The sequence below is a fragment of the Periplaneta americana genome, chromosome 9, assembly GCF_040183065.1.
Source record: "Periplaneta americana isolate PAMFEO1 chromosome 9, P.americana_PAMFEO1_priV1, whole genome shotgun sequence".
Lineage (NCBI taxonomy): Eukaryota > Metazoa > Arthropoda > Insecta > Blattodea > Blattidae > Periplaneta > Periplaneta americana.
The window spans coordinates 129,300,862-129,313,858 of NC_091125.1; the positions used below are offsets into that span (position 1 = coordinate 129,300,862).

The following is a 12,997-nucleotide window of genomic DNA, read 5'->3' on the forward strand; positions in this document are numbered from 1 at the left end:
CTGTCCCAAACTCTTCTCCCGTTCACCATTCCTTCCACCGCATCCTTCAGTAGGTAGTTTTTTCTTAGCCAGTGACTTACCCGATTCATTTTTCTCTTCCTGATTAGTTTCAGTATTATTCTTTCTTCACCCATTCTTTCCAACACCTTATTCTGTCTGTACATTTCATATGCTTCATTCTTCTCCATATGCACATTTCAAATGCTTGAAGTCGCTTCGTCGTAACGCCAATTTTCTGGCCCCATACAATGCCACACTCCACACAAAACATTTCACTAGTCTTCAGAATCTACAAACACTTAAAAATCCACTAACAGTTTTGGGAAAATGTGTCCTTTAGAATCTAGTATACATAAATGAGAACATCAAGGGAAATAATTGGAGCCTCGAGATTTGACCTGCTAAGAAACCAACAATAAGAGAATGTTTTGGTATGCAGAAGCAGATGAATGAAATACAAAGAGTGGGAGGAACAAGATTGTCAATATTGTAACCCTGGGGAAAGCTACATAAAGATGAAGCAGCTGCATTCTGATAGACAACGTTGGAGAACAAGTTGTACGTGCTACATTACCATGGAAAATTAAGCACTTATCACAAAGTCGATCGATTTAACCAACAGTATCACCTTTGAATTATAGAACTTGGACTAACATTTCGTATTGACTTGGTGGACATGTTTCCAGCGCATAACCTTGTAAATGTGGTGTTCTATCTTCAGCAGAAACATGCAAGGCCACTGTACCCCCATGCATACTGTATACTACAATTAGGAAAGTTATTTTAAACTAGTTGTAGAAGGACGTAAGAAAGAAGTCCAACTCTTTCCAATTTTACAGCTCCATTATTTTTTAAAAACTTTCGGAAATTTCTTTGTTCGTATGAGTCTGAAGACGTCAGCAAAAAAAAAAAAAAAAGTTCTGTAGGGGAATTTAGAATTTGGAAGTCTCTGTGAAGTGCCTTCACATCATGTGCCCGTGTAGTTTGTAATGTTCAAATTGCCTGAAATAGCAAGATACTAAACTCCATAAAGGTAAACTTCTAACGATAGGAAGAATTAAAAAGGAGTGTAACAAAGTTGATTCATACTTTCTCACTTTATGTAATTATATCCTGTTCATTCCGAAACAATTTAGTTTATGTTTAGTCAGTTATAATTCCATCTGCATTACATAACAACATTCGATCTTATACGAATACTAACAGGCTCTCCTTAATCCGCGTATCTACGAAGCGAGGCTGCCACGCGCGCCCACCTCTCGCGGCAGCCTCGCTTGTTGTTTGCCTCGCGGTTTTGTTCTTTTGGTAACAAGGCAAGAACGCAAAGCAGCGTGAGCCACCAGTTAGTGCGCGGCAATTGAGAAAGTAACATTGGATTGCGTGATAGCGTATTTACTAACGAAGAGTCAACACGGAGCGAGTTAATCACTGCGAGGCACCTTTGATCGCATCCAAAAATCGACTGGAATTGGCTCATGGGTGACGCTGCCTCGCACTGCTCTTTTTTTATGTTTAATATTGGTCGACCAGCAAACTTACTATACAGACCACTGTTAAATGATGGAATATCACATGCAGAATATCATGTTGAGGTTGGCTCTAAAGGCTCCTCTAATTAATTTAAATTAATTAATTAAACATTTTTGTGAATTATGTGAACAAAAATATGATGATTTTCTGTGTTAAATTTATGAAGAGTCGTCAGTATCACTAAGAAGGATGTCTTGAGGGAGTTTCCTTTTAAGTCGAGATGGCTGACAAGATCTTGCTCTAATGTTATATGTCACAGCTCCAGGAACACCAGGAAGTTTGTTGAAGAAAGATTTTGACATTGAATGGATGTACTGTTCTAGTGGAAGAATTCCCAATTCTTGGTGCAGTTGTTGATTTCTTACAAACCAGGGGGCATTTGTTGCAGTACGCAGGAACTGGTTCTGGAGAACTTGTAGGCGATGTATGTGTGTCTTATTTGCTGTCCCCCACACAGGCGCTGCATAAGTTAAAAGAGGTCGTACAAGCGAGGTGTAGAGTAGCATTGAACAGTCCAATCCAATTTGTGAACGTCTATTAACCAAAGGGTATAATTTTCGAATTCTAGAAGAGGTTAGTGTGACAATGCGAGTTATATGGGCATTCCATGTAAGTTCGCACTGCTCGGCAAGGTATCTACTGAAAGAAGCAGCCTCGCTTCGTGTAAGAGCGGTTTGCGATGCACATTGCAGCCTATTGTTGTAAAATCTATAGTATATATTAAACTGTTTATTAGGTGTTAAGGAAGCCTCGACAATTCGGCCTATATTAATATAGATTTTAATTTCACAATTATAGCACGAGATATACAATAGGTATTATCTTTCTTAATCAAATGTTAGAGTGAGGAAATAAAAAAAAAATATTTTAACTCGGTTGCAATTACTATGTTCAATAAATTGCTACAACAGGCACACTTTGTATATTTTAACAGATTTGAAACCACATTTCAACATTGGTTAGTAGGAAATTTCTTTTATATTAAGGAATTATTCGACTCTTCTGTAGACCTGAGTATTTTTCAGTAATGTATATTGTTAATGTTATTTTGGTTTCTATTTTATTTTAAGTGCATGTCTTCTGTATTTTCTTTGTATTTATTTTCGTTGCTATAGTTCATAACTGACTATACTAGTATCACTCTCGATGCTCATGGCATTAATGCCCGGTTTCTCGAATGTGAGATATCGATTCTATAACGCTATAAAATGGATAAATTAGATTTTTGCGTATATCGAACATGAGATGGTGCTATCAGTTCGACAAGTTTTCTGGTAACTTATAGGTTCGTCAATGAAGAGTTATCCAGTCTGTAACATGAGGACCCATGCGCATGATGAATATTCTAAAGCTGTCTAATCAATGTTTTATACATCTATTACTACGGTATGGTTCAAATATATTATTGTTATTATTTATTTAATGATGCTCGCAACTGCCGAGGTTATATCAGCGTCGCTGAAGTCCGGAATTTTGTTCCGCAGGAGTTCTTTTACATGCTAGTAAATCTACTGATATCAGCCTGCCGCATTTAAACACACTTAAATGCCATCGACCTGGGCCCGACCCGCAACCTCGGGCACAGAAGGCCAGCACTCATGCCGACTATTATTATTATTTTTTTTGGTCTCCCATTAATTGGTCTTTGGCCCCCCAGATGAACGAGGACCCCCTTTTGAGGATCACTGCTATTGTATCGCTTTTAGTTAGTTTTTTTTTTTTTTTTTTTTTTTTTTTTTTTTTTTTTTTTTTTTTTTTTTTTTGGAAGTTAAGTTCCTGTTCAATCACTGAGCAAAGAAAAGGATTGTTTTCTTTTAATGCTCAAATTGTCTGAGGTCGTTCCATGAAAATTAAAGATATTGTTGCACCATTCCCTGGATCTGTTCATGGCAGTACAATCTTCAATAGTTCCCATATTATAGCTACATTTGAAGCTAAGGAATTTGATGGAATATATCTTGGCGACAGTGCTTAACCTTCTCGTTCATACCTAATGACTAGGGAACAGATTTCTAGGTGCTAAAAAGAGAGATTTGGAACTTTACAAAATCCAAGTTAGGACTTTTAGGCCTAATAGTTTATATAAAATTAACAATATTGTAATTTTAGTAAGTATTCCATTTTAGGTGGAATTCAGGTACAAAGAACTGGTGCTGCCAATGAGTGCTACTGAAATGAAGACTCAAATTATATCAAATTCTGTTGGTCAGTTTCATTACGCATAACATGACGAGAAAACTAATTTGTAAAGTCTCGCCTAACCTGAACAACCTATCACCCCTTTTTATGTTAGGATGGACTTTTCCAAACGAAATTCTGTTGAAGAAAATTAGGTAAAATATCCTTCCCTCTCCTTCTAAAAATAATATGGAACGAACTTCCCAGATCGGTGCTTGTAAGAGTTTATTTATTTATTTATTTATTTACTTGTTTGTTTATTTATTTATATACTTGTTTGTTTATTTATTTATTTATTTTTAAATATTTCGGTAATTTTTAGGTACTTTTGCATTTTTAGTAGTCTACCGGTATGTTTATTTTAAAAACATGTATTTAAAAAATATTAAAAATGTGGTTTTTTGACACAAACATAGTTTTTAGGAATCTATAGGACTTTATGGTCCATTTAGGCGTTTTAAATCCTATAGAATTTTAATAGGGGGATCCTGTGTACATGAAACGTAGAGACGTTGTATTAACATAGGCTACGTCTAGGATGTAGCAAACAAAATAGGCACGGAAGTAGAAATCCGTTCCTACTGGGTCACTGGCTGAGAAGAAACTGCCTACTGAAGAATGCACTGGGAGGAATGGTGAACGGAAGAAAAGTTCGGGGCAGAAGAGGATATCAAATATTAGAGACATTAAGATACACGACTCATATGCGGAGATTAAGAGGAAGGGAGAAAGTATGAAAGACTGGAGAATGCTGGGTTTGCAATGAAGGACCTGCTCTTGGGCAGAACACTATTAATGAATGACTCATGACTTCAATAATACCATTAACCCTAACCTCATGCAAACTACACTGTCGCGGCATCTAGCGGATATTTGTGAAACTTGATCTACCAATCAATAGTTGACGGGTCGTTTAATTAGAGGCCGCGATGTTCAAGAAACACGAAAAGATTTAACAAATCGACAACTTTAACAAATCAATATTAATCGAATGGATATCTCAGTATTCGAGAAACCGGACATAAACATAATAAATTGTTTGTGTTGTCTATAAGTCATTCTCATGTGCCAGATACAGAGAGAAGCCCGTTATTAATATTTCGACACAAGAGACGTAAAATTATTTCCACATATCTTTAAGAATCAATAGATCTTTTAAAATGGGGCCCACAGTACTAAAGTAGTTTGATAGTAACATAGCAACTAAGTCATGTGTTACTTGAATTAATGAATATATTGCAAAATTTAGAAATGCAATTTTGATTTATTATTACTTTTTACATTTTTCAAGTATTGTAAAACGTTATTCACCAAACGCAAATTGTAAGTGACTTATCTGATCTTGAATACTTGAAAACCTCGGCCCTTCGGGCCTTGGTTTCCCAAACTGCATTCTCGAGCAGATAGGCCAAAGTCTCACTTACAGTTCTCGATAGGTAATATATTATTGTCTAGCTATATATTTGCTTTTTGGTCCACTGTGGGCGGGAGGGAGGGCGGACAGGCTGGTAGACTGACTGACTGACTGACTGAGTGACTGACTGCCTGACTGACTGACTGACTGACTGACTGACTGACTGATAAGTACTGTAAGTAGATAGATAGGTAGGTAGGTAGGTAGTTAGATAGATAGATAGATAGATAGATAGATAGATAGATAGATAGATAGATAGATAGATAGATAGATAGATAGATAGATAGATAGATAGATAGATAGATAGATAGATAGATAGATAGATAGATAGATAGATAGATAGATAGATAAGATTAGATTAGATTAGATTAGATTAGATTAGATTAGATTAGATTAGATTAGATTAGATTTTTAGATTTATAGGCAGTTTTTATAGCTGTGTAGATAGATTTATAATTCATATGCAATACAGTTAGATTAGTAGATTTTTAGATTGATATGCGATGTATACAGGGTGTAAACGATATAGCCTACTCATAAACTGCCAAAATTATATAGGCAGTACAAAATGTCTGGTGAAATTTAATTATTCAATTATATCTTATTATTTTATTTATAATTTGTAAAATACCATTTTTTAAGATTGATAGTAGTTTAACTATTTCTTTACATTTCGACTGAACGTGAATTCCATTGTCAATGACCTTGAGCCCAGCACATACCAATACAACAGAGTAACAAACTACTACTTCTGCGTACGAATCGGGGAAAGTAAATAATGGCTGTCTATTCTCTTTTTTAAAAAAGTTAGACTCACAAAACATATTTTTTCTAGGAAAACCTTAACAGTTGCAGAAAAAAGTGGTAGAACTTTTCTCTTTCTTACTGGCTTTTAAGGAACCCGGAGGTTCATTGCCGCCCTCACATAAGCCCGCCATTGGTCCCTATCCTGAGCAAGATTAATCCAGTCTCTACCATCATATCCCACCTCCCTCAAATCCATTTTAATATTATCTTCCCATCTAAGTCTCGGCCTCCCTAAAGGTCTCTTTCCCTCCGGCCTCCCAACTAACACTCTATATGCATTTCTGGATTCGCCCATACGTGCTACATGTCCTGCCCATCTCAAACGTCTGGATTTCATGTTCCTAATTATGTCAGGTGAAGTATACAATGCGTGCAGCTCTGCGTTGTGTAACTTTCTCCATTCTCCTGTAACTTCATCCCTCTTAGCCCCAAATATTTTTCTAAGAACATTATTCTCAAACACTCTTAATCTCTATTCCTCTCTCAAAGTGACAGTCCAAGTTTCACAACCATACAGAACAACCGGTAATATAACTGTTTTATAAATTCTAACTTTCAGACTTTTTTTTCTTAAGTTATTTATGCTTTAACACCAGTACTTTTTTTTTTTTGCGAATTTATATCGTTTACACTCTGTATAGGTTGATTGATATTGTTACATTAATAAGTAGACCCAACTAGGTAGAGGTATATTGGAAGATTAATAATTGCTGCCGCAGATAGAGGCTTAAGTATATTAGTAGGTATGTATTTTAGCATTTAAATTTAAATATTTCAAGAAATTTCTCACTACTTGTGAGCTGCCACAAAGAACAAAGCACAGAAATGTAATTACAAGTTCATTGAACCATTAATTTTGCTTTGTAAAATGAAACTGCTACAAGTACAGAGCTGTAAATACATTTTGAGGTTAGTAGAAATATACAAGTGTAGAGCGAGAAAGTATTTTGAATACATTTGGCAGTTAAGTAATATACAGGGTGGAAGGTAAGGTAGTACAATAATTGTAGGATAAGATTCCTTAAAATATAACGAACAAAAAGGTCTGATACCATTTTGCTCGTTTTTGCAAGGTTTTTGAAGAAATAATACTTTTATGCCGACATTTCGATCGCGAATTTTACGAATACTGTTTAAAATACGGTTTAATTTCTTGTTATAACAATGAAGAGAACGTTTGTTATGTTCACGTTGCAGCAGTATTTTAATTAGAAAATTCACAAATTTTTAATTAATCGATTGAAGAAACATTGGAAACATTGATTGTCGAGTCACGTACAGAAGGTCTAAAAATCTGGCATCGCTGTCGATACGGCAGACTGTTTGCGTAGTACTCGCAACTGATCAGCTGTTGTGATGTTTACATTGGATTAGTGTGCAGTTGGACGTACAGCGATACAGTTTAGCTGATTTCAAAACTACGAGATGCCAGAGTTCACAAATCGTGAGTACTTAGACATGATCCAGGCCGCGGAAGAAATTCGGAACAGTGAAGGACTACTGGACAGAGTTCCTCATAATTGGACTAGAAGATGTGTAAGCTGCACGCACGCTGATGGTGGACATTTTGAACAATACCTGTAAGACGTGAGTGGAATGTGGTTTATACTGTTTATTACTCTTTATTTCGTTATTAGCGCCCAGAATTAGTGATTCGTAAAACAACAAACTGTAATGTTAATTACATCTTGTTCGCAAAGTTACATCAGTTTTCTTTTTTTTATTAATTATTGTAACTGAAATTTCAATCCTAAGTGTTTTCACTAATTTGCACATAATTTCCTGATTTTCACGTTATTTCTTGTTATTACTGTAAGTATTTATTCTTACATTAAAATTATTACGCCATACTTAGTATTGAATTGTTAGTGTATTGCATTGTAAGTTGATAATTGTGTATTCATTATTGAACTGCGCTCGAACGCGAGCTATTTTGTTCATTCAGGTTATTAATTTACATTTTCTGACATTAAATTACACAAACTAAACAAACAACAGTTACGTCCCTATACGGAGTTCACGTAGGTCAGTTTTGCAAGATACACAGTGAAAGGTAGTTGAACTTAACCCACACCCTTCAAGTCGCTGACCGCATGGGGTGTGAGGTACTACTTATGCGGCGTTGAGACATCTTGCAATTGCCGTCAACGCTTTCGAAACACTTGTAATTATCTTACTATCCGTAAGTCCTATAATTTGTTTTATTTGACAAAACTTACTCTAAATAATGAGATCTATGGCTCCTGTCAATTAATGTATTACCTTACCTTCCACCATGTATACTGCATTTTGATAACGTGGAATTTGATAGCCTTCGTTCCTTAGCTTTTGTTAAATGTATAATGCTCGGTAGGAAATTATGCAATTAATGTAAATCTTATTAACGTTGGAGAGTACTTACGTGTTGGTCTTTCAAACCAGACAGCGATCAACGGACTTTGATAACCTTTCTTGTCAGTGTACGGGAAGAAGTAGCCAGGAAATTCACGCCGAGGGATATATTGGATTGGACCCACGAATTCCACATCCGCCGGATTTTCTCCTTCACAGCTCACCCACAGACTTTTCAACTGAAGGAAATATCACTGTCATTGCGAGGAATTAAACAAAGGAATGATAGATTTATTTCACTGTGCCATAAAAAGCTAGGAAAATGTGCCACAATTGCCACTCTTAATGCAATTCGTACATTTTTCGTCTGTTAGTCACGATCTTTGTTTGGACATTATAAGTTTTCGCTTAGAGAAGAATTCTTCGGAAATATACTGAATGTAGAGCCAAACAGAGCAGCTATGTAGGATAGTAGTATGCAACCTAAGATAGGATTATGCAGGATGTTTCCGAGGTGGTGTTACAAACTTTCAAGAATGATGGCGAAGGGCACATGTATCAATTTGAGATAAGGAACCCTGGTCCGGAAATGACTGAGTCCAAAGTTATAAGCAAAAATAGTTGTGTGGAAATGGAATTGTAATTTGGCACCACTTGCCCTCCTTCCCTTAACTTTTGGAACAGTCGTGAAAAAATGGTATGGGCAGGATGTCTCTTACGTGGGTACTAGCCCCGATACAATCTGTGAGCTTGTCTACTGTTCCCATTGGCTCATCCGAATTCGAAAATCAGGTCTGCTTATTCCGCTCTCGTGTTCCTCCATTTCACTAGGACTGATCGACTGGACACTGCAACTTGTACACATACACTGCTGTCTACAGACATGCATATCAGGACCGACCATGTCCGTTACACATTACGCTATCTGCATTGCTTTAGTGTAGTTTCCTGTCCCCATCCCTCAAACAGCGCACTGAATGGAATACTGTAAGTAGACAACGTAAACAACGTCAGATGAACACATGTGTAAGATGTACAGATAAATACACATAAATAAGGTGTACAGAGGAATAAAATTATTTCATTTCCACACAAATATTTTTGCTTATAACTTTCGACTCTGTCATTTTCGGACCAGGGTTCCTTATCTCAAATTGATACATGAGCCCTTCGCCATCATCCCTGAAAGTTTGTAACACCACCTCGGAAACACTCTGTATATTATATTTTTGTATGGAGAGCATTTTAACATTTTTCATGAACCAATCATATTTCGAGCCCTGCCTGTTACTACAGATACAAGTTACTTTATATTAGATTATTTTCTTCTATAAATTTTCTTAATGCTTGGAATAGCTCTTCTCATGTTCCATTTCCTTTAAATGAAATGATATCGGGAGATCCTTCGTAAATCCAAGCATTAAAATTGCCAATTTTTTTCTGTAACATCAGTGTTTTCGCCTAAAGACTCTAAAGCAAGCGAATACATTATAAATTGAGGCATTTTTAATTTTATTTCTCGTTCAGATAGTGTTTCAGTGTCCATGAGCTTCCTTTTTATAGTTCTTGGGGATAATTCGTACTAATGAAAACATCAGATTATTCGGGATAAATAATGTTAGAAATTTTATTGAAACATGTTCGCCTTCATAATAGCACTTCCTTGATTTTGCGATTCCCAAAACAATCGCATAACTGGCATGGGGTTTTCTATTACGTATATCTTGTTTCATCATATTTTAATACCAGGAACTGTTATTTGATTTTTTTTGTTAGTGTTGTAATTGGTTCGCTCCGTCCAGCCCTACGAAAGAAATTTTTTTTCTTATTTTCTACTATATACATTCCTGCTTGCAATTAAACTGGTTATGTTCATGCTTACGTATAATTGCTCGATAAACATTATGGCATGTGTTATAATGTCGCTCGACGTTTGATTTATAAATTCCTATTATAGTCTTAGAACACATGACGTATCCCACAATGCCACCATGTGCACAACAAAAATACGTTTCTCCCATTCTTCCTTAAACACATGTTTCCGAACAGACATAGGTTTTAAGATATAAACGATCTAAATCTGCCACTGACAAATGCTTGTGTACTGGAGTGGTAGGAGAGTTGGATGAAAGGGGGGTGAGGAAAGACAGTTTACTTCGCTGTCTCTGTGACGTCACTACTGGTCGTAATTACGATTACACTTTTGCCGATGTCTGGTCTAGATCACACATCCACTTCAGGGACTAACTTTTCCCACCCCCTGTTGTACGGAGGAAGGACCCGAGGGCTTAAACTGCAGCCTGAGGCTTATTGTGCTTTCCACTCCTGTTCCGTGAATGATTGGGTAGCCGAACGGCCGTGCTCTTGTACAAGTGCAGCACGCCGCACCGTGAACTTAACCTGGACTATGGTATGGATGATATGTGAATTAATGATGCGAAATGAGTCCGATGTCCAACGCCCGAAGTTACCCAGCAATTCTGCTTCAATTGGCTGAGGGAAAACCCCGGAAAAACCCCAACCAAGTAACTTATCCCAAGCAGAATTTGAATCCGGGCCCGCTCGTTTCCCGGTTAGACGCGCTAACCGTTACTCCACAGCGGTGGATAGGCATTAACCTTACTGTTAGTATACCCGTCTCTGCTGTGGAGATGTAACGACGTTAGTGTTTTTGGTAAAGTTTCGACTTGAAGCCATTAACAGTTTTCTTGTTAGTATTATCCCATGGAACAAGGATAGAAAAATTAAAACAAATTAATATATATAGTAACATAGTGAAAACAAAATAATATTTTATTCTCAAACATGGTAATTGAAATAGAAAACTAATAGCCTACTAGATTATTTTTTTACAAAAGCCAATCAGGACCTCAAGAAAGGAAATTATTAGAAACTGTTATTCTGAGAAAATATTAATAATTTAGAGAATAAAATTATTAATTATATTGAAACGTAACAATTCGGGTGATGCGGTCATGCACAGAAAATTCAAAACAGAAAAAAAGAGTCCATTGAAGTGGTGGCCAAATGGAAGAAGGAAAAAGAGAAGACAAAAAATCATTGAAATAATAATGTACATGTGACGCATTCGAAGAACATTAATGCATGAACAGAATGGCCAGGTTATAACGAAAAGGAAGTAATAACAATATGCCTAAGAAACTGATACACAGTACATTAGAAAGTTTCGTATGCTTACATCCAGAGAAGTTATTTTAATAAGGGCAAACTTACATTGTTCGGATTTCGCATGCTCATTTCCGTAATATGTTGTTTCAGGTCCAGCGGCATATCATGAGGTAAAGAATTACTGTCGTTATAGTACTCAGGCACCCAGTTGTGAATCTGAAACATAGAACTCCTTACAGGATGAATGTAATTAACCGTGGCAAAATTATACAAAAGGAGGGAGTGTCCTATGAATATTTTATATAGGGAAGTTAGGCCTGTATGCACAGTCGCGTTTAAGACTATTCCTGAGATTGTCTTGAGAAAACTCCGCTGAATCCGTACGCACATTAAAGTTTTTGAGACGCTCTTGAGACTGTCCAGGATATCACTGAGACTGGGCTGAGACTGCTAATGAATGACTTTGGAACGATCTCAGCCGGCTATAAGAGAAAATGACAGCTATTTTAGATGACGATTTCTCGATTTTATAGGAAATGAAGATGACATTGAACATAACCACGGTTGCAAAGAAGATATTTTAGAGATAATTAAAATAATTAGAATTTTATAATAATGAGTAGTTTTACAAACTCTACAGATTCACAAAGGACGCCGTTTTAAATGAAATTTTTATTCTGTTACCGGTTGAAGAACCAGTAGTCTTCCTATTCCAAGAATTCTGCAACTCTTAACTACGCCAAGATTTTGTGCAACACAAGACGTTCTAGTGAGTGCAACTTAAAACTCGTAATTACGCAAGACACGAAAATTTATCCGAGTGTATTTATTAGGTTATAATATTAGCTTTGTACAAGTTGGATTTATTTTGCAAATCAAGCTATCAGGTATAACTCCCTGTAAAATTGATTTGAATAATTTCGAGGGAAAAATTGTTCCGGGACCGGGTATCGAACCCGGGACCTTTGGTTTAACGTACCAACGCTCTACCAACTGAGCTACTCGGGAACTCTACCAGACACCGATCCAATTTTTCCCTCTATATCCACAGACCTCAAAGTGGGCTGATAACCGTCAAGCAACCAACATTGAGTGCACACTAACTCCGTGTGACTTAAATTGTGGTTTTCTGTTAACGAACAGTGACGTGTATTATGCAAATCAAGCTATCAGGTATGACTTCCTGTAAAGTTGATTTGAATAATTTCGAGGGAAAAATTGTTCCGGGGCCGGGTATCAAACCCGGGACCTTTGGTTTAACGTACCAACGCTCTACCAACTGAGCTACCCGGGAACTCTACCATACACCGATCCAATATTTTAATAACAATATGAAACAATGCACGATAGTAAACCATGCTAAATTGTGTACGTTGATCACGTGATCAGCAATGACGACATAATTTTATGAAAACATTCGCCTCCAAAGCGAACCTTCTCAGCACAATATCTGGATTCTCTCAAGACCAAGACAGGACGGAGTTCGCGACTGTGCATACGAAAACTGAGACCGATCTTGACTTATTCTTGATCTTGGAACAGTCTTGAGAATACCTTGACGTTGACTGTGCGTACGGGCCTATAGGGTCGGTGACGCCAGCTTAAGGA

General features: G+C 36.7%; 1 protein-coding gene across 1 annotated transcript in view; it reads right to left on the reverse strand.

Moving 5' to 3' along the window:
* The window catches only part of LOC138705614 (sodium/potassium-transporting ATPase subunit beta-2-like), a 107,281-nt gene that overhangs the window by 2,664 nt on the left and 91,620 nt on the right, over nucleotides 1-12,997 (reverse strand). The window contains exons 12-13 of the mRNA XM_069834214.1: nucleotides 11,495-11,605; nucleotides 8,331-8,499 (exon numbers count right to left, since the gene is read on the reverse strand). Coding sequence (XP_069690315.1) covers nucleotides 8,331-8,499; nucleotides 11,495-11,605 — 280 coding nt within the window. The remainder of the gene's footprint in view (nucleotides 1-8,330; nucleotides 8,500-11,494; nucleotides 11,606-12,997) is intronic.